The 20133-nt window shown below is 43.2% G+C and overlaps 1 protein-coding gene across 1 annotated transcript; it reads right to left on the bottom strand.

Annotated features, from left to right (window-relative positions):
* Positions 1-365: 365 nt before the first annotated feature.
* Positions 366-16141, bottom strand: EVA1A (eva-1 homolog A, regulator of programmed cell death). The gene is made up of 2 exons (XM_012556399.1): positions 16071-16141; positions 366-742 (listed from the first exon to the last, which is right to left on the bottom strand). The coding sequence occupies exons 1-2, from the start codon at positions 16114-16116 to the stop codon at positions 366-368; spliced, it is 423 nt and encodes a 140-aa protein (XP_012411853.1). The 5' UTR covers positions 16117-16141.
* Positions 16142-20133: the final 3992 nt, after the last annotated feature.

The raw sequence follows: 20133 nt of genomic DNA, 5'->3' as shown, positions 1-20133 counted from the left end.
GAGAAACCACAGTCCTGTTTCTCTAATCTCACCCACGCATTGTTGGAGAGACAGTTTTCCAGCACCATCCCAAGACTTGGAAAGGTGGATGAACCAACTTGGTTTTTCTATTTCTCCATACCTTCAGTCAAAAAAAGGAGTAGAGATCAACCTTCCTGGCTAGAAAATGGGTTGTCTTGCTTGTCTCTGCTGCCGTAACAAAAAGCCAGGCATTCGTTCCTCTCCCATCTATTTGTGTCTATCAGCAGAACTGGGTTCAGTCCTCTTTGCCCACTCACCCTTGTGCAGACCCTGTCTCTTTTAGGCAGCTCCCAGCAGCTCAGGCTTGAAAGGCTGGGGGGGATGCTGCACTCCTGCCCTGCTCTCTAGTAGTAGCGGTTCAGGCTCCTGGTCCCGGGCACCTCAGGCTGACCATTCATCCAGATCTCCCTGATGATGCGTTCCCGCTCCTCCAGTCTCTGGGCCCGCTCTAGCTCCTCAGCGGAGGTGAAGACGTTCTTGTTCAAAGTCCTCTCGAAGCGGCGGTGTCTCCGGATGGAGACGTCAGACGCAGTGTCGGAGCTGCCATCCTCACTGTCGCTGCTACCACTGCTGCTCTCTTGGTCCTGCAGGAACTTCCTCCTGGGTGGGCGCCGCCGGCAGTCTACGTGGCAAGAAATTCTCATCACCAAGGCAACCAGGGTGATGACCAGTCCGATGCACACGCCAGAAACAAAATATAGGGCTGCTCGCTCAGGATTTTCTGGAGGAAGATGAGGAAAAACAAAGTAGTTGAGAGATACACCTCCATATGAAGAGACCAAATATGAATCCAGCCCATGTCACAAACCTTATCAGGCTCCAAAGCTGTGATAGTTACAAATTTTGCCCTCCCTATTACAAGTTTCTTAATGCATTTAAAATATAATTATTGACTAATGCTGAATCTGGGTCAAGGGCATATGGGGTCCTTTGCCTATTCTTGCAACTTTAAGTTTGAAATTATTTCCAACTGAAAAGTTAAAAGTAAGAAAAATATAATTATCTAGCAATTGTGCTTAAGATCCATTTGTTTAAAACCATTTTGTGATCCATGGGACACAGTATCCCAACACTTCTCGCCTCTGGAGTTCTTTGGGAAGGAGGTAGCCCAATTTTAATGCATTTAGCCTCAACGTGGGCCTTCTGAAATGCGTAAAATTCAAGAACCCTGAGTTGGAGCCTCATATTTGTGTAGATTGAGCATGGTCTTAGGTGATGATGCCTCCTGGATGTGTAAATTTTCTAAACTTTTGACAGGTTTTCCTTTTATTTCTGTGAGATAAGCCTCCTCACTATGTTTCCCAGTTTAGTTTTATTTATTTGGCCTATAAGTACTACTTCTGCAGTAATGAAGAATGCATCGTAGTGGTAATTTTCCTGATATAAAAAATCCCTTGGCTTTATTTGGGCTGTAAGTGCTACTTTTGTAGTAAGGAAGAATGCATTGTACCATGTTTTGAAAAGTTTTGTGTTTTACCTCATGTTTTGAAAATTTTCAAGAAATAAAATTTAGAAAAACAATTTTATCCTTGACTTATGTCGCCAGTATTTACTACGTCCAGGGTCTGCTGGGACAATGTGATCCCACATAATGAGTATCAAAATCCATAACTCATAACAAAAATTATGAATTGGTCCTTTAATCAGCATGCCTTTACTAGTGAAAACAAACAGTATCAACAAAAAGATTCAAAGGAGAAAATAATTGGGTCTTGATAGGGTTGTATTTCTAAAGTTCCTTTTTACCTGTAACAGAAAAATCTTTGCTTCTGAATTTGCTCGCACAACTTTTGGAATTGTCTTTTAATCGCAGTAGTAAGTAGCTTCTAAAATGACCCCCAAAAAATCCCTGCCTCCTGGTATTCATTCCTTGTGTAATCATCTCTGCTTGAGTGCAGGCTGGACCTAGTGATTTACTTCTAACAAACAGAATATGGCAAAGGTGATGGGATGTCACTTCCAAGATTAGGTTACATAGGACTGTGAGTTCCGTCTTGCTTACTCTCTCTCTGGATCTTCTCACTTGCTCTGATGAAGAAGTAGGCTGCCATGTTGTGAGACCTCTACAGAGGGGTTTACATAGCAAGGAACTAAGGGCAGCCTCCAGCCATCAGCTATGGAAGAAGTGAATCATGGCAACAACCATGTGAGTGAGCTTGGAAGCAAATCATCCCCCAGTCAAGCCTTGAGGTGGCCGCAGCCCCAGCTGACACCTGACTGCAGCCTTGTGAGAGACCCTGAATCAGAGAACCCAGCCAAGTCACACCCGGATTCCTGATCCACAGAAACTGAGAGGTAATAAGTGTGTGTTATTTTAAGCCACTGAGTTTTGGGATAATTAGTTATACAGCAATAGATAATTCAAACAATCACACATTTAAAGCCAATGCAGGCATTTAGCAATGACCTCATCATGTTAAATGGGGGAGTTGGAAGGGATCTGAGCTCTTCCTTGGTGAAAGAAGAAAATAATCATGCTAGTGATGAGCAAGATGCTTAATGAACCCAGTGATGATACCTGCAAGATGTACTTAACAGAATGAAAGCCTTTGGGTGAACAGCTTTCCTTTTCTAGGTATCAATGAGAACACAGGGACACAACTGGCCTTGAGTCAGAAAGCATGGTCAAACTGGCAGGACCCAAGACTGACATCCATTTTCCATAATTAGTATTCACTTTTGGAGCCCTGGTGGTACAGTAGTTAAGAGCTCGGCTGCTAACCAAAAGGTCAGCAGTTCACATCCACCAGCCTTTCCTTGGACACCCTATGGAGCAGTTCTACTCTGTCCTGTAGGGTCGCTATGAGTCGGAATCAACTTGATGGCAATGGGTTTGGGTTTGTATTCATGTTTAAGTAAGACTCAAAATATATGATTTTTTGTGTTTTTTTAAAGGCTATACGTAGTATCAAGTATGATACAAGTTTGCCTTTTAATTTTAATAATATTTCTAAGAGAGCTTTCCAGATCGGTGCATTTAGGTCAATAGCATTCTTTTTGATGGCTGCGTAGTGTTCTGTAATATAGGCCTACCAAAGTTTATTTAGCTATTTCCTTACTGATGGCATAGACATTGTTCCAATTTTTTTTTACTACTGCAATAATGCTACAGTCAATGTCCTTGTATCTTTATACACATCTCCTTATGCACAAACAAGTATTTATGCAAGTTACTTATCTAGAAACAGAAGGGCTAGGCCAAGGAATATAGACACTTTGAAGTTTTATGCGTTGTACTAAATTGCATCCCATAAAACAGTCTAAAGCCAGCATACTGAACCCAGGTGTTTATGAATCTGTGTCCCTCTGAAACCTCCACTGAAATGATAAGGCTGTGAACAAAACAGACATAAATTCCAAGGACAAAAAGAAGAGTGGAGAAGAAAACGGAAAACTAGAATAGTCAATAAAAGAATAGTCAACAAAGGGGTGGAAGTGCAGTGAAGGAAGGTGAAACTGTGTCCTGTCCAGTTTATATTCACCAAACACTGAGAGCAGTGGGAGAGCCCCTGCTTTGAGGGGCTGACAGCTGCTGGGGAAGCAAAACCATCCTATCTGAGTACAAAAGGGCATTGTTACAGTGGGAGCATAAGGAGGAACCTCTGGAAACACAAAGGTGGGTGGGGAAGCTAACTCCAGGTACGGGGTCTGCTAGGGCTTTCTAGAAAGATCAATTCTGAGCCAAGATTTGAAGACTAAGACGGGTTGATCATTTGAAGAAGATCAAGAATAGTGTTCCAGACAGAGGGAAAAGCATGAATAAAGGCACACGGGTGTGAAATAGCATGTGAATGTGGGAAAGTACAAGTGGTTTGGAATGATCTACAGCAGGATGTTAAATTCCTCTTTTCCATGCCGCCGTTTAAATATTTGTTAATGGCTCAATTTCAAAGAACATTAGTATTTAACTATTAGCAGTCACTCTTCTGAACATCATAATATTCTAGCACAGAAAATAATAGAACCATAGCCTACCTCATTATAGATACTACATTTCTAAGCATAATCACAAAGACCTAAATAATATTTTTATAGCCAAATTGCTATATCTTTTTTCATTGAACTTATTGTCAAGTAAACCCTGTAAGTGTTTAACAAAGGTGATGGCATTAAAGCTTATCCTCTCCATTTAAAAAAAAAAAAAGTTACCCATTAAGATTTTTTTTAATTCAAATACAAAAACTTCATCTTGTTAAGGTGGGACCATTGTTCCGGATTGTTGAGATCTTTTGTAATCTTGATTTTGTCATTGAAAATAATCTCTCACTGCCAAGTTATACATGTTGGTTTTGGTCAGCCACCAAAACCAACCTGTATAACTCTACCCAAGACAATGTAAAAATATAGAAGGGGGAGTGACTTGTAACAAGCTACTAGAGACCTATCTCCAGGTTACTATTGACCCCTCCCCAATATAAGTGGAAGCCATGTTCTTCAGCAGTTATGATACCTAATCATCCTAGCATGCGGTGTCTCAACCTTCAAGCATACAAGAGAACTTACAAGACATCTCACTGATTTCCCTCATCTCCCAGGTGCATCTCCATCGTAAGCTTTACTTACTGTCATTTTTACCTCTGTCTCCCCACTAGACTGTGTGCAGCAGGAACTGAGTCTTATTAAGTCTTTGAATTCCCAGGACCTACAAAAGTTTTTAACCACAGATGTCCAAATATGTTTCTACAGTTTAACAAAATCCATTATGTCATCAGCCCCAAGCCTTAGAATCAGTCCCTTTTTCTTCTTCTCCTCCTTCCAGTCCCCCCTCTCTCTCTTCTTCCTCCTCTCCTCCTCCCTTTTTGGCTACCTTTGAGGAAATAAAAAGAAAGGTAGTGCTGTTTCCCTAGGCCACATGACTAGTAGAAGGGCCTGTGCAAACAAACCAAGTCTCCAAGTCTATCTGGTTCTGAAGTCTATTCAATACCCTTCTCACTATTCCATGGTACTTTTATGGCACTGTTATCAATGCTGAGGTGCCACCTACTACACAGGGCTGGTGGGAGAATCAATGTAGATACTACTTGTTCCCACTGAGTTGATTCCAACTCATGGTTACCCCATATGTTACAGAGTAGAACTGCTCCATAGGTTTTCTTGGCTGTAATCTTCATGGAAGCAGTTTGCCAGGACTTTCTTCCACAGAGTTGCTGGGTAGGTTGGAACCACAAACCTTTTTTCTCTTTCTGACCAAGGCTCCCACATTCTCGCAGTCACCTATTCCCCAAGCCCCCAGGGTCACCGGGTCACCTTTGACTCACTTTGGTGTCTACCTCATGAATTAATCATTCTTAATCATTCATTCGCATGTCTCTTCCATCCCTTCCATTCTCACTGCCATTTTTTCCACACCTGGATTGTCACTACAGCTTCCAAGCTAGACAATCTGACTCCAGTCCCTCTCACCTCCAATCCATTTTGCACATTGATGCCAATGTAACATTTTTCAATCTGACTCCTATTATGTGACTCGTTATTTTTTCCACAATTAAAAAAAAAAAAGACTCTCAAAGCCCTCAGTAATCTGATTCCAATCTCCCTCTCTAAACTCCTCCACAGGGGTCCCTTATCCATACAAGCCAAACACAACATTCTCTACCCCTAATCCACAAAAAGAGCACGGTTAACGTGCTTGGCTGCTAACTGAAAGGTTGGGGTTCAAGTCCATCCAGAGGCATCTCAGGAGAAAATCCTGACTATCTACTTCCAAAAATCAGCCACTGAAAACCCTATGGAGCACAGTTCTACTCTGACAAACATGGGGTCGCCATGAGTCAAAAACGACTTGACAGCATCTGTTTTTGGGACCCACAAACACACTCTCTTCATGCTCATTCCTGACTCCTGAGCTGGAATGCCAGAATGTGGGCTCCTTAGCAGATATAGTCCCTTGATAATTAACTTTTAATAAAACCGAGTCTTTCTCCTTGCATTGATGTAGTGTTCGGAGAGACAAGACTTGAACTTCACAAATATTTAATCCCTACTTTGGGCAGTAGGAAGCATTAAACAGGAGCTTTCTTAGAGTTCTGTTAAGAATCATTTCATTATGAGTGTCGAAAAACTTCTAAACATAAGGACTTTCCTCCAGAATATTATTGTGAAAATTTGCCTCAGGAAAAGGAGACTTTAAAAGCATTCTGCATGTAGTTTAAAAGGTATGGTTTTGAGTAAATAAACTACTCGACAGCACACAACACAACAAAGTTTGTAGCGCTCAGTATGACTGGAAAAAAATAAAAGGGTTTTGATTCCTGCATTGATTAAGCTTCACTCCCTTAAGCAAACTAAAGGAACTGAGCCAGTTATAACTAAGCTGGAACAGTGGTGGTTCAGTGGTAGAATTCTTGCCTTCCATGTAGACCTGGGTTTGATGCTAGGCCAATGCACTTCACACACAACCACCACCCATCCATCAGTGGTGGATTGCGTGTGGCTATGATGCTGAACAGGTTTCACCAGGGCTTCCAGACTAAGATAGACTAGGAAGAAAGGCCTGGTGATCTACTTACGAAAATCAGTCAATGGAAATTATTTTGGATCACAATGGTCCGAGTAACAACTGATCATAAGGTTGGCACAGGACCATGGAGCATTTTGTTCTGTTGTGCATGGGGTCACCATGAGTCGGGGGCCGACTCCACAACAGGTAACAACAACAATTAAGCCCCAGCTTTTCTAAGAACGAACTCAGCCAACAAGAGGAGTAGAGCCTCACTTCTGATATCATATCTTTGAAGAAGAGGCACCAATGAGAAACTGGATCTGCTCTGATGGGCAGGAGAAGGGTCTCTGTAAGAGGAGTGAGCAGTCAGATACACATACTTTATTGCCCATCTCAGCCAATAATTCAATCTCTTTTCACTTAGTATAAGTGCCTAGCATTAAAGGAACTTAATTCAATCAACCCATGTTGATAGGTTAGAAATAAATTTGGAATAGGCTGCCTTTTAAGACCTCTAAATAGCTCAAGTATTCACCAAGGCAGTAAACGTAGCCCTCTCTCCCCTGCAGCATGAGTACGGAGCTCTGTAATTCTGTCTCCATTTCTTGAAGATTCCCCTAAATTCCCTGTAAGGATTTTTAGACTATGAGGGTTTCCAGCATAATCTTCCTGGCCGCTCACTCCAATGAAATTAAAGTCAAGAGAAAACATACAAAGGCTGAAGAGCTATACCCCTTACTTCATGCCCCTTCACAAGAGGAATTCTTTTATGAACCCTTTTCCAATATCTCAATCTAAGAATGTTTAAAAATACATACAGATATACATACTACATACATACTGTTATAGATTGAATTGTGTCTCCCAAAAAGATATGCTGAAGTCCTAACCCCTGTACCTGTGAATGTGACCTTGTTTAGAAAATAGATTCTTTGAGGATGTTATCATTTAGGCTAACGTAAAGTCATACTCAAGTCAGGTGTGTCCTAATCTTATATGACTGTTGTCTTAAAAAAGAGGAAAAGATACACAGATACCGAGGAAGGGACACCATGTAATGTCGCGGCTCCAAGCCAAGGGATGCCTGGAGTGACCCAAAGCTAGGAGAGAGGCATGGAACAGATTCTCCCTCAAAGCCTCAGAAGGAATCAACATACCAGCACTGATCCTGGACCACCAGCCTCCAAAACTGTGAGAAGGTAAATTTCTGTTCTTATTACACAGGGGAGGGATGAAGGGAGGGATGAGAAAAGAAAGGAAGGAAGGAGAGAGGGAGATAAGTAGGTAGGGGGATGGATGGATGGAGGGACAGACGGATGGATGGACAGACAGACAGACAGATAGATGGACAGATGGGTGGGTGGGTATATAGATACAATGAGCAAGATATTATTTATTGAATGTCTCTATTTGCCAGGATCTGTACTACCTTTAACCGTAATCACAGTTCAGCAGAATAGGTTGTCATGTTACCCTTGTTTTAAAGATAAGGCTCATCATATGAGGCTTCAAAAGCGTGTCTATCTGTTTCACAAGTCTATGCTGTCACCAGGATGATACTTGATACTAAAGTTAGAGAAATTAATTGTTTTGGTGTCCATACTCTCCCCCTCACCCCACCTATTATATAAGGCTGACTGAAGATAGTTCTGAACTCAGTCTTGGAAACCACTGCTCTCCTGCTCATTTAACTAGTCCATCCCCTCCTACTTCCCAGACCAGAAAACATCTTCTTTTGCCTAAAGCAGCCCCGCATGGACTCTCAGAGGGGCCCAGTGAAAGCAACCAGAGAGGGCAACTGGGCCTCACTGTGTCCCGAGCAGGAGACTTGGGCTGGCTTTCACGGCTGATACAACTTTTCTTTTTCTTTTCATTATTCTGCAAAAATCAAAAGTGGAGCTCTCTGGTGGTTGTTTTTTCTCTTCTCTAATAGCTTCTGCTCCAGGTCACTTCCTCTTGGCCAATGATCCACCCTGGTCTTGACCAGATCCAGACAGCTGTTAATTACCCAGGAAACTGGGTGGGGAGGGCTACTGTGGGTTGTTTTCCCTTAATAAATAAAAATAAATGTATTGTTATATCTTATTTCCTGCAGGGTTATTGTTTTCATGGGCAGGAAGAGGCCCTATGAGGAGGTCCTGGGCTAATTTCATTTGCACCCTGTGAGGTCAGATCAGGCCCAGCAGACTCTGCGGGAAAAGACAGCACCACGGGACTGGTGGAGCCAGGACGGTGGTCTCCATACGAGGTGTAACCTTTCCCCACCTGGGCTCTCCTGTTGGCCCCAAAACTCACAATCTTTTGAATGGAAAGGAGGAAGTTTTAAAAATAGGCTTTAAAGAGAATAACAGGGTTGTGTGGAATCAGGGAGTGCTCGGTGTAATCTCTCTTTTTTCAGAACTCCTGATGTATTATAAGGATGTCTTTTATGAGATTCTGCCCTGCTCCATAGGGAAGGGAAGACTAAGACGTCTGTCCTCTCTGAAACTCTAGAGGAAACTTCCTTACTTCTTCCTTCCATCGCTGACTTGCTTCCTCTCAGGAAGGAGAACTGGAGAATCGCTGTTCCCGCTGGGCTGGCTCTGGTGTGTACTGGTCCCCTTCACTCTTTCCCTTCCCCCTCTCTTCAGCTCTCCCTATCCCAGGCAGGAAGCACCCCAGAAGAGGGCTTCCAGTTCCCTACCTCTCATCCTACTCCACCCCATCCATTTTCTTCATCTGAAATGAGAAAGACCTACAGTTCTCAGGCGCCCTGGGACCGATGTGGAGCTGGGAGAAGGCCCTGACTCATTCTCCAGTCCACTATACCCCTGCTGAACAGATACTCTATCTGATGCTTTCCTGGCTCCTGGAGTCAGGAAGGGAGGAAGTGTGATTGATTAGCCTCTCCAATCTAGACAGCATTTTATGAAGTTGTATTATAATTAGCTTAACTACCATCTTTCCCACATGGCAGTGAGGAATTTGAGGGCAGAATCCATACGATTCACTTTGGATTCCAAGAGCACCCAGCACAGAGCCTTGTTCATTAAGTGTCTCACAAGTATTCATTGAATTAAATCATGAATACCCAAGTCCTAAAAGTTTAGTTAATAACGCTTTATATGTGGATATGTACATATATATACAGGTAGTCCCTGGCTTACAATGGGGTTCTGTTCCAATGACTCTGTTATAAGTCAGTTCTGATTTAAGTCAAATACCTCTTTTTTTTTTCCAGTTTTCATTATTATTGCCTTTTATTATTAGTATCTTTATAAATCTGGTCTTTAATAACAACAAAAAAACCCAAACCCATTGCCATCAAGTTGATTCCGACTCATAGCGACCCTATACGACAGAGTAGAACTGCCAAACAGGGTTTCCAAGGAGCAGCTGGTAGATTCGAACTGCTGACCTTTTGGTTAGAAGCCAAGCTCGTAACCACTGTGCCACCAGGGCTCCTTGTGATCTTTATTTATACTTAAATCAGTATCTTCATAAATCCAAACTTTTAGTGGCATAACTTCTCTTGTATTGTTGGGGGTGTAAGCAGTGAAGGTGTTACAGTTAGAGAAGCTTGAACAACTCAGCTTCATATTAACAACTGATGCTTCTTATGGTACAAAACGCTGAATAAGATCACGCTGTAGGCCTGGTCTACAATGAAGTTGGCATCAGTGTCAACAATGAAGTCAGAGTCATAGCGGCTATTGGGCGCTTGAGCAGTTCAATTGTTGTATGTCATTAGAGTTGAACATTGCCCAACTTTCTATCTGTTATGACTCCCAACACCGACATCAATTTCATTCTAGACCAGGCCATAGCCTGCTATATGGCAGTGTTTTGAACAGTAAATCATAAAATTCAACGTCTGCAAGTGAACATCTGAGAACAATAATTTTAGAAAATTATGTACTGCTACACTGTATATAGTACATATTACTGATGATAAGATGTACCAAAAAAAAACACAAGATGGTTGTAAGTGTGGTTCCTTGTGACTTGAATACATCATAAGTTGGGGACTACACATACATATATATATATATAGAGAGAGAGAGAGAGAAAGAGCACACCTGGGTGGTGCCAACAGTTAATTCACTTGGCTGCGAACCAAAAGGTTGGAGGTTTGAATCCACCCAGAGTCACCTTGGAAGAAAGGCGTGGCTATCTACTTCTGAAAAATCAGCTACTGAAACCCTATGGAGCAACGTTCTACACTGACACACACGGGGTCACCAAGAGTCAGAGTCAACTTGAAAGCAAACACATATACATAGACACACATATATATACCTATATACACACACACAGACACACATGCAAACACACGAACACACACACACACACACACAGTAAACCCTGTGGAAGCCAGAAACTGTGTAAGGTAGAAACCTGTCAGAGAAGGAAAACTCAAATACTTTCCAATAACAGAGAATGACAGAAAAGCGGTTAGACTGCAACCTGTCAAAGGCAGAAAACTTGCAAGACCCAGAGAAACAAGGCAGTCCTGTTGAGTTCCAGCTCTCACAGGGTTCACTAATATATAAACATTAAAAGAGTAGGGAATAGAAAAAAATCTGAATAGAGCTACACACTAATAGTCAAGTGAAGTTTTTTTTTCTATTGCTCTCACTCTCTCTCATAACTATTTATTTGTTTATTTAAATTTACTAGGTTATAATCAGGGTAGATATAAAATTTACATATTTTTCATCAGACATGTATTTCATGTAATGTAGAACATTTAACATCTTTCTTCATTGCTACATGGTCTCCCTGGCGATCACACGTAACAATAAAACTAAACCCATCGCCCTCTAGTCGAATCCGACTCATAGTGACCCTATAGGACAGAGTAGAACTGCCCCATAGGGTTTCCAAGGAGCAGATGGTGGATTCGAATTGCTGAGCTTTTGGTTAGCAGCCGTAGCTCTTAACCACTATGCCACCTACATAATATTCTATTCAGTGAATGTATCACAGTTTACAAAAACAGTTTCCTATCTTTGGATAGTTAGGTTGTTGCAATTTTTTTTCATTACTATTCAAAATAATGCCGGGAAGAATATCTTCGGCTTCCGACTATTTCCTGTGGGTGTGTGTTTGTGTGTGTCTTTCTTTTGCTTATTGCCTTATAATGGATTCTCAGAAAAAGATTCTGTGTGTCAAGGAGGGTACATATTTGAATAGCTCTGATACACACTGACAACTGGCTTTTCAAAAGTGTTACATCAATCATCTGGCCATCAGCAGGCCATGAAAGTACAGCTTTCACCAAACTCTCTTCAGCAAGAGATATTCCAACTGTTAAAAATTGGACAAATTTTATTATAAGTTGATAAACGGTTATTTTATTTATTCCGCAAAAATTTACGAGGCTGCCATGCCTTGATCTAGAAACACCAAGGTCCCTCAGTCCTCACAGGAGCCACAGGGTAAAATGAGAACAATAAAAAACAGACAACTGCAAAACTTTCTCAAATCCCCAAATTTGTGACTGTTGCCAATTGATTGTGGTGAACGGAGGTCACTATGAGAGATCACCTCCCTCATACCCAGCTCAGAGGAAAAATGATTCAAATTCCTGCTAAATACGATACTGTCAGCACAGGTATACTTGGCACGCAGTTAGGCATTCAAAGAACACTGATGAAGTATAATCCTGGCATACAGATACAATCTGAAGTAAAACATGATTACATAGACATCTGAATATACACACATAAATGGGATTATCCTGCATATGCCATGTGAAATTAGGCTTCATTCACTGCATGGCACATCCTATACGTTAACTATTAATATAGCTTGGAAATCCTGGTGGTGTAGTGGTTAAGAGCTATGGCTGCTAACCAAAAGGTCAGCAGTTCAAATTCACCAGGCGTTCCTTGGAAACCCTGTTTGGCAGTTCTACTCTGTCCTATAGGATCGCTCGACCGTGACGGGTTTGGTTTTTGGTTTTATTAACATAGCTTAACTATTAACATTAACATAACTATTTCAATTGATATTCACTTTTTTCTAAGTTTTTACTATCATCAACAGTTCTGAGATGAATCACCCTCGGAGTAAAACTTTTGCCCACATCCTTAATTATTTCCTTCAGATAAATTCCTAGAAGTGGAGTTGCAGGCTAAGTGGTATATATGTTTTTAAAGCTTTGGATAGCTGTTGCAGAACATTCTCTAGAGAGCTTGTGGCATTTACAACCCATCATCACTATGTGTGAATACTTATCTCCCCATACTTTCTCCAAAGCTGGCCATATAATCACTCAAATCTAAAGTAAAAAAACTTAATCCTCATTGTTGTTTTCATTTTGTATTTGTTTAATCCCTAGAATTTGAGCCATTTATGCTCTATTGGCAATTTGTACTTCTTCTTTTACAACTTGTTGATTCTTGTCCTTTGTCTTCTTTTGGGACACGTATGTTTCATTGATTTGCAAGAGCTGTGTTATAAACATTAATCCTTCCTCATAAATGCCACCATTTTTTTCCTGAATTTATCGTTTACTTTCAGTGTGCATTTTGATTAAAAGATATTTAAATTTTTTGGAATGATCAAGGTATGAAATGACTGTTTTGAAGAATACAGAAGCGAACATAAAAGAGGAGAAAAGTAAATAAAAAGCCTAGAGCACTATGTTTAAGGCTCAGTTGGAGGCCGTGGATTTCTAGGGGCTTCAATCTGCAAATCTGTAGCAGCTCTTGGTAGCTTGGAGCAGAGGGAGAAAAGGGAGAAGTAGGATTCACTCAGCTAGGGTTTCACCTGGTGAGTTGATCAGAAGCAGGGCAAAGGAATAAGGAAGCTGCGTGTATTAGCAAAGAGTCTCTGGATGGTGCAAAAGTTAATGCGTTTGCCGCTAACGGTAAGGTTGGTATTTCAGGTCCACTCAGAGGCACCTTGGAAGAAAGGCCTGGTGATCTACTTCCAAAAAATCAGCCATTAAAAACCCTAGGGAGTGCAGTTCTACTCTGACACACGTGGAGTCGCCAAGAGTCAGAAACGACTCAACAGCACCTAGATTTTTGGGATATACTAGCACATGTGCTGCTGAAATGATGGACCACGTGGGCAGGACACGAGGCAACTGATCCATTGGGAGAAAATGGGAGGGGCTGGGTCCCCTATGTAGTTGAAGACCAGATACAACAGAATGTGAACATGAGAGAGCTCGATGGTCTAGAAATTTTCCACAACTTTCTTCTATCATACTTTCTATCATCACTTCTGATCCATTTATTCTATTTTCTTCTTTTAAAACGATGCTTATTTGTATCTACAGTGAACCCTGTGAGAGCCAGAAGTCAACGGGACTGCCTTGCTTTTCTGGGTCTTGGAAGTTTTCCACCTTCGACAGGGTGCAGTCCTACCACTTTTCTATTGCTCGTGTTGGTGGAAAATACTTGAGTGTTCCTTCTCTGACAGGCTTCCGCCTTACACAGGTCCCAGCTCTCACAGGTTTTACTGTATTATATTTACCCTCATATTTTTAAGTTTCTTTACTCATTAACTTTTTAATCAGAAAGAGTTCCACATTTCAGAATCAATTTCCAGCTGTTGATTCCATTTACCGGATCTAACACGTCTTATTTTAGCCACTCTACTGTCTACTTCCTTGCGTTCTCTCATCTCAGCCTGTACTTATTTAAAAGAAGCATTTCTTCCTGCATCCCAAGTGGTATTTTAATTGCAGATTATGAGACAGGAGGGAGGAAGGTTGCAGGAGAGAGACAAATAGGGCCATGTACCCTTTAGGCCTTGACAAGATCACAAGACACACAGTAAACACCAGACTTCAGTGAGTTACCATGCTCATGGGTCACAATCGAGGGTCACGCTGGAAAGCTGCCAGGGACTTCTTGTGTGTAGCAGAGCAACCAAAGTCCAGCACCCTGTTTGCTCTGCCCCGAGAACATTTTCTTGCAACACTTAGGCTTTGGAAACTAGTGACCATCCCTGCCCCTCACTTAATTTTGTTGTTGTTAGCTGCCAATGACTCAGCCCCTTACTCATGGTGGCCCCATTCAGAACAGAACAAAATGCTGCACAGTACTGTGCCACCTCCATTATTGGTTGTGGATCAGACTACTGTGATCCATAGGGTCTTCACTGGCTGATTTCAGAAGTAGATTGCCAGGTCTTTCTTCCTAATCCATGTTAGTCTGGAAGATCTGCTGAAACCTGTTCAGCATCATAGCAACACACAAGCCTCCACTGACAGATGGGTGGTGGCCGCTCATGAGGCGCATTGGCTGGGAATCAAGCCAGGTCTCCTGCATGGAAGGTGAGAACCCTACCACTGAACCACCACTGTCCTTGCACTTCATTTTAGGGATATTTTTATTAAAGAGTCAAGGGAATCGTTATTTAGTAGCTTGTAAAAACAAGATGCCACAGTTTCAAACATCTCTTTGCCAGCTCCAGGGCCCTTTCTCCCCAGCTTCAAAGAAAAAGCAAAGCCAAAATTCCTCTGGTGCATGGGTTAAGGAGGCCTCAGGCCCTGGAGTTCTCTAAGATAGGTGAGGAGCTGGCAGATGGCCCGGGCCTTCGCTGATTGGAGAAGGCAGAAACTTGGACTTCAGGCAATGCAGACCACCCACCGCATCTGCCAAATCACAAGGAGCCATCCAGGTAAGCCTTGAGAAGCGCCCCTTTCTGAAGGCATGTTGCACATCATCCAAGGCCCTCTCACAAACAGAAGCCATGAGGTTCCTTTGCCCTCAGCCTTGGAGCTGAGCTGTCATTGTAGACAGAAATGCCACCTTTGCATCTGAACTCTTAGGTCACCACACAGCAAACCTAGCTAGAGATTTAGAAAGTAAAACCAGTCCTTTCCGGAGGGAAATCTAATCAGACCCTCCGTCCTTTTCTTTTTACACAACATCCAGAAACATCAGAGAAAACAAAACAAAATCAAAGTATTAAAAAAAAAAAAAACACTCAAGAAGCAGAAGAGCAGTTTGGTCATTCAAACCATCGAGCGTTTTCATGTATTTTAAAATGATTCCTTTTATCTGAACAACATCTGTTCTTGAGAAATGATCTTTGGGGAGAAAGTTAGCCATCTTCCTAAATAGTAGAACTCTGAACCAGGGAAGGGCCAAAAATGGCAGACTCACGCAGGGAATTTTCTCAAGTTACACATACTGTCTGTCTCCATTTCTCCCAAAAGGTTATCAAACACCTCACATCGACCCCCCTCCTCAAGCACGCACGCACGCACGCACGCACGCACACTTGGGCTGAGATTGAAAACACCTGCACGGAGATCATGGTGCAGAGGATACTTCATCGTCCTCCTCCCACATCAGAGTTAAATGCATGACTGAAGCTGACAGTAGCCCCGGGCTACCTCATTCTCTCACTTGACCTGTAAGGAAGCCAAACATTTCCTGAGAGAAAACTCTCAGAGCCCATCATTTGCCAAATGAGAGAATGCTAAGCTTGACTCCCAAACAGGAAGACCTTTCGCCTGAAAACTCAGCGCAGCAGAGCCCCACTGCTGTGATTACATAGCATCTCTGTTCTGAGTATAAAGTCTGAGATGGCCACCCGGAGACAGACCTGGACCCAGTCCCAGGCCTCAGCCCTGGCTCCGTGAAGACTGGACACCTACCTGAGACAAAGGAATAGGCCGCTAGGATGTTGCTGAGTAAAGCCATCTCCACGCGCTGTGGCTGAAGGGCAGCCTCAGTGTCGCCTCCAGGGGAGGCCTCCAGGGGATGCTTCTGCTGGAACAAGGTGGCCACCCTCCCTCTCTTCTCTTCTGTTTGAGAACAGAAAGGGAGTGATGAGAACACATTCTGCTTTCCTGAGGCTATATTCCAGGTTGCCTGGGCTCAAGAACAAAGAGTCAGCTTCCTAAATGCCAGCTAGTTTTCCCAGCTGGGGGCCACAAAGACCTCAGGTCTTATCCTCTTTGGTCAAGTGAGCTTTCTGGCTTTCAAGAAGAAGCAACTTACGTCTGTTTTTCTTAGTCTTTCTCCTTTCTTTTCCCCATCTCCGCACAACTGCCCAATTTAGCATTTCCCCCTTACCCTTCCCTGTTTTCTTTACTTCATCCTCCCTGGTTCACCGCTGAGGCACAGCCCATTGAGTTCAAACCATAGTCACCTTAATCACTGCATTTTAACCACAAGCCACAGCCCACTCCTCTCCTGGATCTGCCTTCCCCTTAGCCTGCACTGATAGCACTTCTGTACCTTGATCAGTTTGCCTCACCCTACAGGTCACCAAAGGCAAGTCCTTGGCACTGGGTCAGAGCTGGTTATTCTGGAACTGCCAAATCAGCTGCAGTTCCAAAATGCCACAAGCATTTCGGAACTCAAGCCTGCTCCCTGTACCCTCCCCCCCCACAAGGTCTATGACCCTGCTGGTGACCGTGATGGGTCAACCACTGCCCACAGACTGCCCACTGGCAGAACTGTCCACCAGAGTTCAGAGCAGGGAACTGCAGGATCTCAGTGTTCAGCAGCTTGGCCTCTGGCTGGGAGAGCCTGTCCTCTCCCCAGCTGCTGCTGCTGCGGCTCAGACCTAGTATTACTATTACCCGGTTCACTCCGTGAAGCCTACACAGAGCATTCCTGAGGATGGCTGGGGAGAGAAACGGCAAAGACCGTGATGACTCCTGTTCAGTGCTGCTCTGAGTGATGGAACTGAGTTGGGGTGTGGAGGGATGTCAGGCTTGGGGAAGGTTGGAGAAGCAGAAGGCTCCAGTCCTTGGGGAGGAAACTTGGGTTCCCAGGTGGGTCATGGATGTCAGCAACATGGGCCACATTTAGAGGGCTGGGAGAGCTCTGACTCCACAAGTAGATGGAATGGGTTACAACAGACAATTCTTCCTCCGCTGAGTCAAAGCACATGGCCTTCTTCAATAGTCACTTGAGTCTCTAAAAGGTGACAACTGGTTTATACAGGTCTATGCTTGGAACCACCACCCTGAGTTCAGAAGCTGTTCTGCAGGTCTGAGGACTTCAGGACCCAAGAAGAAAGTGAAGGCACTGGAATATATCTGAGTATGTAGTGAGACTAGGCACTTCAGATCCATTTCCTCCTATTTACTGATGAGAGTGCAAATCTCATCAATTCATTTCTGGAAGTTTTGCACCACTCTCCTACCTGTCCTTCTATCAACACTTTCTTCTTGCCCAAACTAGTACCCATTCTCACCAACAGGTTATCTTTTTAAAGTACAAATCTGTTTGCATCATTCCACAGATCAACCCTTTAATTAATCTCTATTAAACTTTTTAACACAACACACTTCTACTTCCACAATATCTGACCCCTGCCTTCACTTCTAATTCATCTCCTACCCTTGTCTACACTCACACACACTCACACAAATACAAGCTTGCCTAAAGCTCTAAGAACAACAGATACCTTTAGTTCTCCAAATCCATCAAGCTCTTTTATCTTTCCATGCTTTGTTTGTGTTCTCCCCTTTGCCAAAATGCCCCTCCAACTCCACTTATCTGTCTGGCAAATGTTTCTTTTAAGACAGTGGTGAAAAGTTCTATCACAGTGAAGCTCCCAATGAATCCTCCAGACTCCTTTCTTTGGCTTTCAAAGTATCCAGATACTTTTCTAATATTGCACCTATGTTATTGTATCATGAATTATCATCTTATACGTCTATCTCCTAGACTTGAAGAGGTGTCTTATAATCCTTGTTATCCAAGTCTGAAGAAAGAAGGTTCTCAATGAACATTGGATGGCTTAGTGGCTGGCTGAAAACAAGAGCAATTAGGCATGAGCTTTGTATTCATAAGCCTCAGAGAGTATTTCTGAGCACAGCAGAGGGTGAGCCATCTTGGAGATGCAAAGGATACCAGGGCTGACCATGGCTCTGGATGAGGAGCCAAGAAGAGCACTTCCTAAGCACTGCTTTGTAAGGACTGTGAGGGGCCATGAGCAAGATGGAAGCTTTACTGTAGCTCAGAGACTCTTCCTGCAAGTCTCCTCATGCCCTAGGCTCTAACGGAGAGGGTTTCAGCAGCTGGGGCAAGAAGAAGACACAGAAAGGTGTCACGGCAAAACTACGGAAAAACAATCTCTGGATGGCCCAGCCTAGAGAATGACCTATATCAACCAAGAAGAAGCTCCATGGTCCACATGGCAGAAGGCAGCCTAGGTCAGGAGTCAGGACACTTTTCTATAAAGGGCTAGAACATATTTTAGGCTTTGTGGGATATACAGCCCCTGTCTCAAATATTCAACTTTGCTATTATAGTGTGAAAGCAACTATAGATAATATGTAAATGAATAAGTATGGCTGTGTTCCAATAAAAATGTATTTACAAAAATAGGTGGTGGGCTGAATTTGGCCCAAATGCATATCCCTGGCCTAGTCCTTACTACTCAAATTATGGTTGAAGGACCAGTAGCATTAACGTTAAGTGGTAGCTTGTTAGATACACATAATCTTGAGCACCTAATGAATCAAAGCCCACATTTTTAAGATCCTCAGGAGAGTCTGAGAAGTGCTGCTCTGTATGACCTTGGTGAGCCCCTTCAGCCTGGCACTGTGATGTCTATGCAACAGCCCAGGCCTAGGAGGAGTTTCACTAGTGCGATCTTTGTAAGTCTGATCTTGGAGGACCCTGCCATACAGCTCATGCTCCAAGTGGTTGCAGAGTACCTTGAAAGTGAGGAAACCAAGCCAGGTGGCAGGGATGGGCAGAGGAGATTCTGTTCAGGGCAGCTGTCAATGATACAAGATCTGTAGAATTTAGAGAGGTGATGAACCCCAGCGTCAAATCCTTCTCTCAACTTCCACTCACTGAGTCCTCCTTTAACAGCGGTGGACAGCTCAAGGCAGCTCTGGACATTCTTCACTGGTGGTTCACCCTGTAATTAAAACATTTCAGCATCTCCTACCAACATAAAGGTAAGGGGCATGAAGTACTCATCCACCCCCAAGTATAATACTGGGTTTTCTTCAAGGAAGCCCCTCATCACTGGCTAGCTCCTAGAAGAGTGGTTCTCAAGGGAGTGATTCGCCCCCACGTAGGGGATATTTGCCAATGTCTGGAGACATTTTTGGTTGTTACAACGGCAGTGGGGGCAGTTGCATGTAGTGAGTAGGGGCCAGGGTTGCCATTAAACATCCTACAATGCACAGGATAGCACCCCACAGCAAAGAATCATCTAGTCCAAAATTTAATAGGACTGAGGTTGAGAAAACCCTGTTCTAGAACACACATCACTGCTTCATCGACCAGCCTAGCAATTTCAGTGTTTATGCATCTCATGTGCATCATCAGTACAGTCAGAAAGGCGTCAAAGAGAGGCGCTGGCTTGGCGTTCCGAGCAACCTTGATCAAAGCATCAGAGGTCCAAGTCCTGGCTCAACAATTCAATGTTCCCACGACTAGAAGTGACCACGCTCTTGGGCAATGAATCACATTAACCAACCCCTCCAAAACCAAAAACCTGTTGCCAAGTCAATTCTGACTCACAGCGACCCTACAGGACAGAGTAGAACTGTCCCATAGGGTTTCCAAGGAGCGGCTGGTGGATTAAAACTGCCAACCTTTGGTTAGCAGCCAAGCTCTTAACCACTGCGCCACCAGGGCTCCAAACCAAACCCATTGCCATCTAGTCAATTTTGACTCATAGTGACCCTATAGCGACCTCAACCAACTCCTCAAGAGAACTCAATTCTTAAAAAGTCTTAC

The sequence above is a fragment of the Trichechus manatus genome, unplaced genomic scaffold, assembly GCF_000243295.1.
Source record: "Trichechus manatus latirostris isolate Lorelei unplaced genomic scaffold, TriManLat1.0 scaffold00004, whole genome shotgun sequence".
In the NCBI taxonomy this organism is placed as follows: Eukaryota; Metazoa; Chordata; class Mammalia; order Sirenia; family Trichechidae; genus Trichechus; species Trichechus manatus.
Note: the sequence above shows the minus strand (reverse complement) of the source record. Positions and strands in the feature narration are given on the sequence as shown.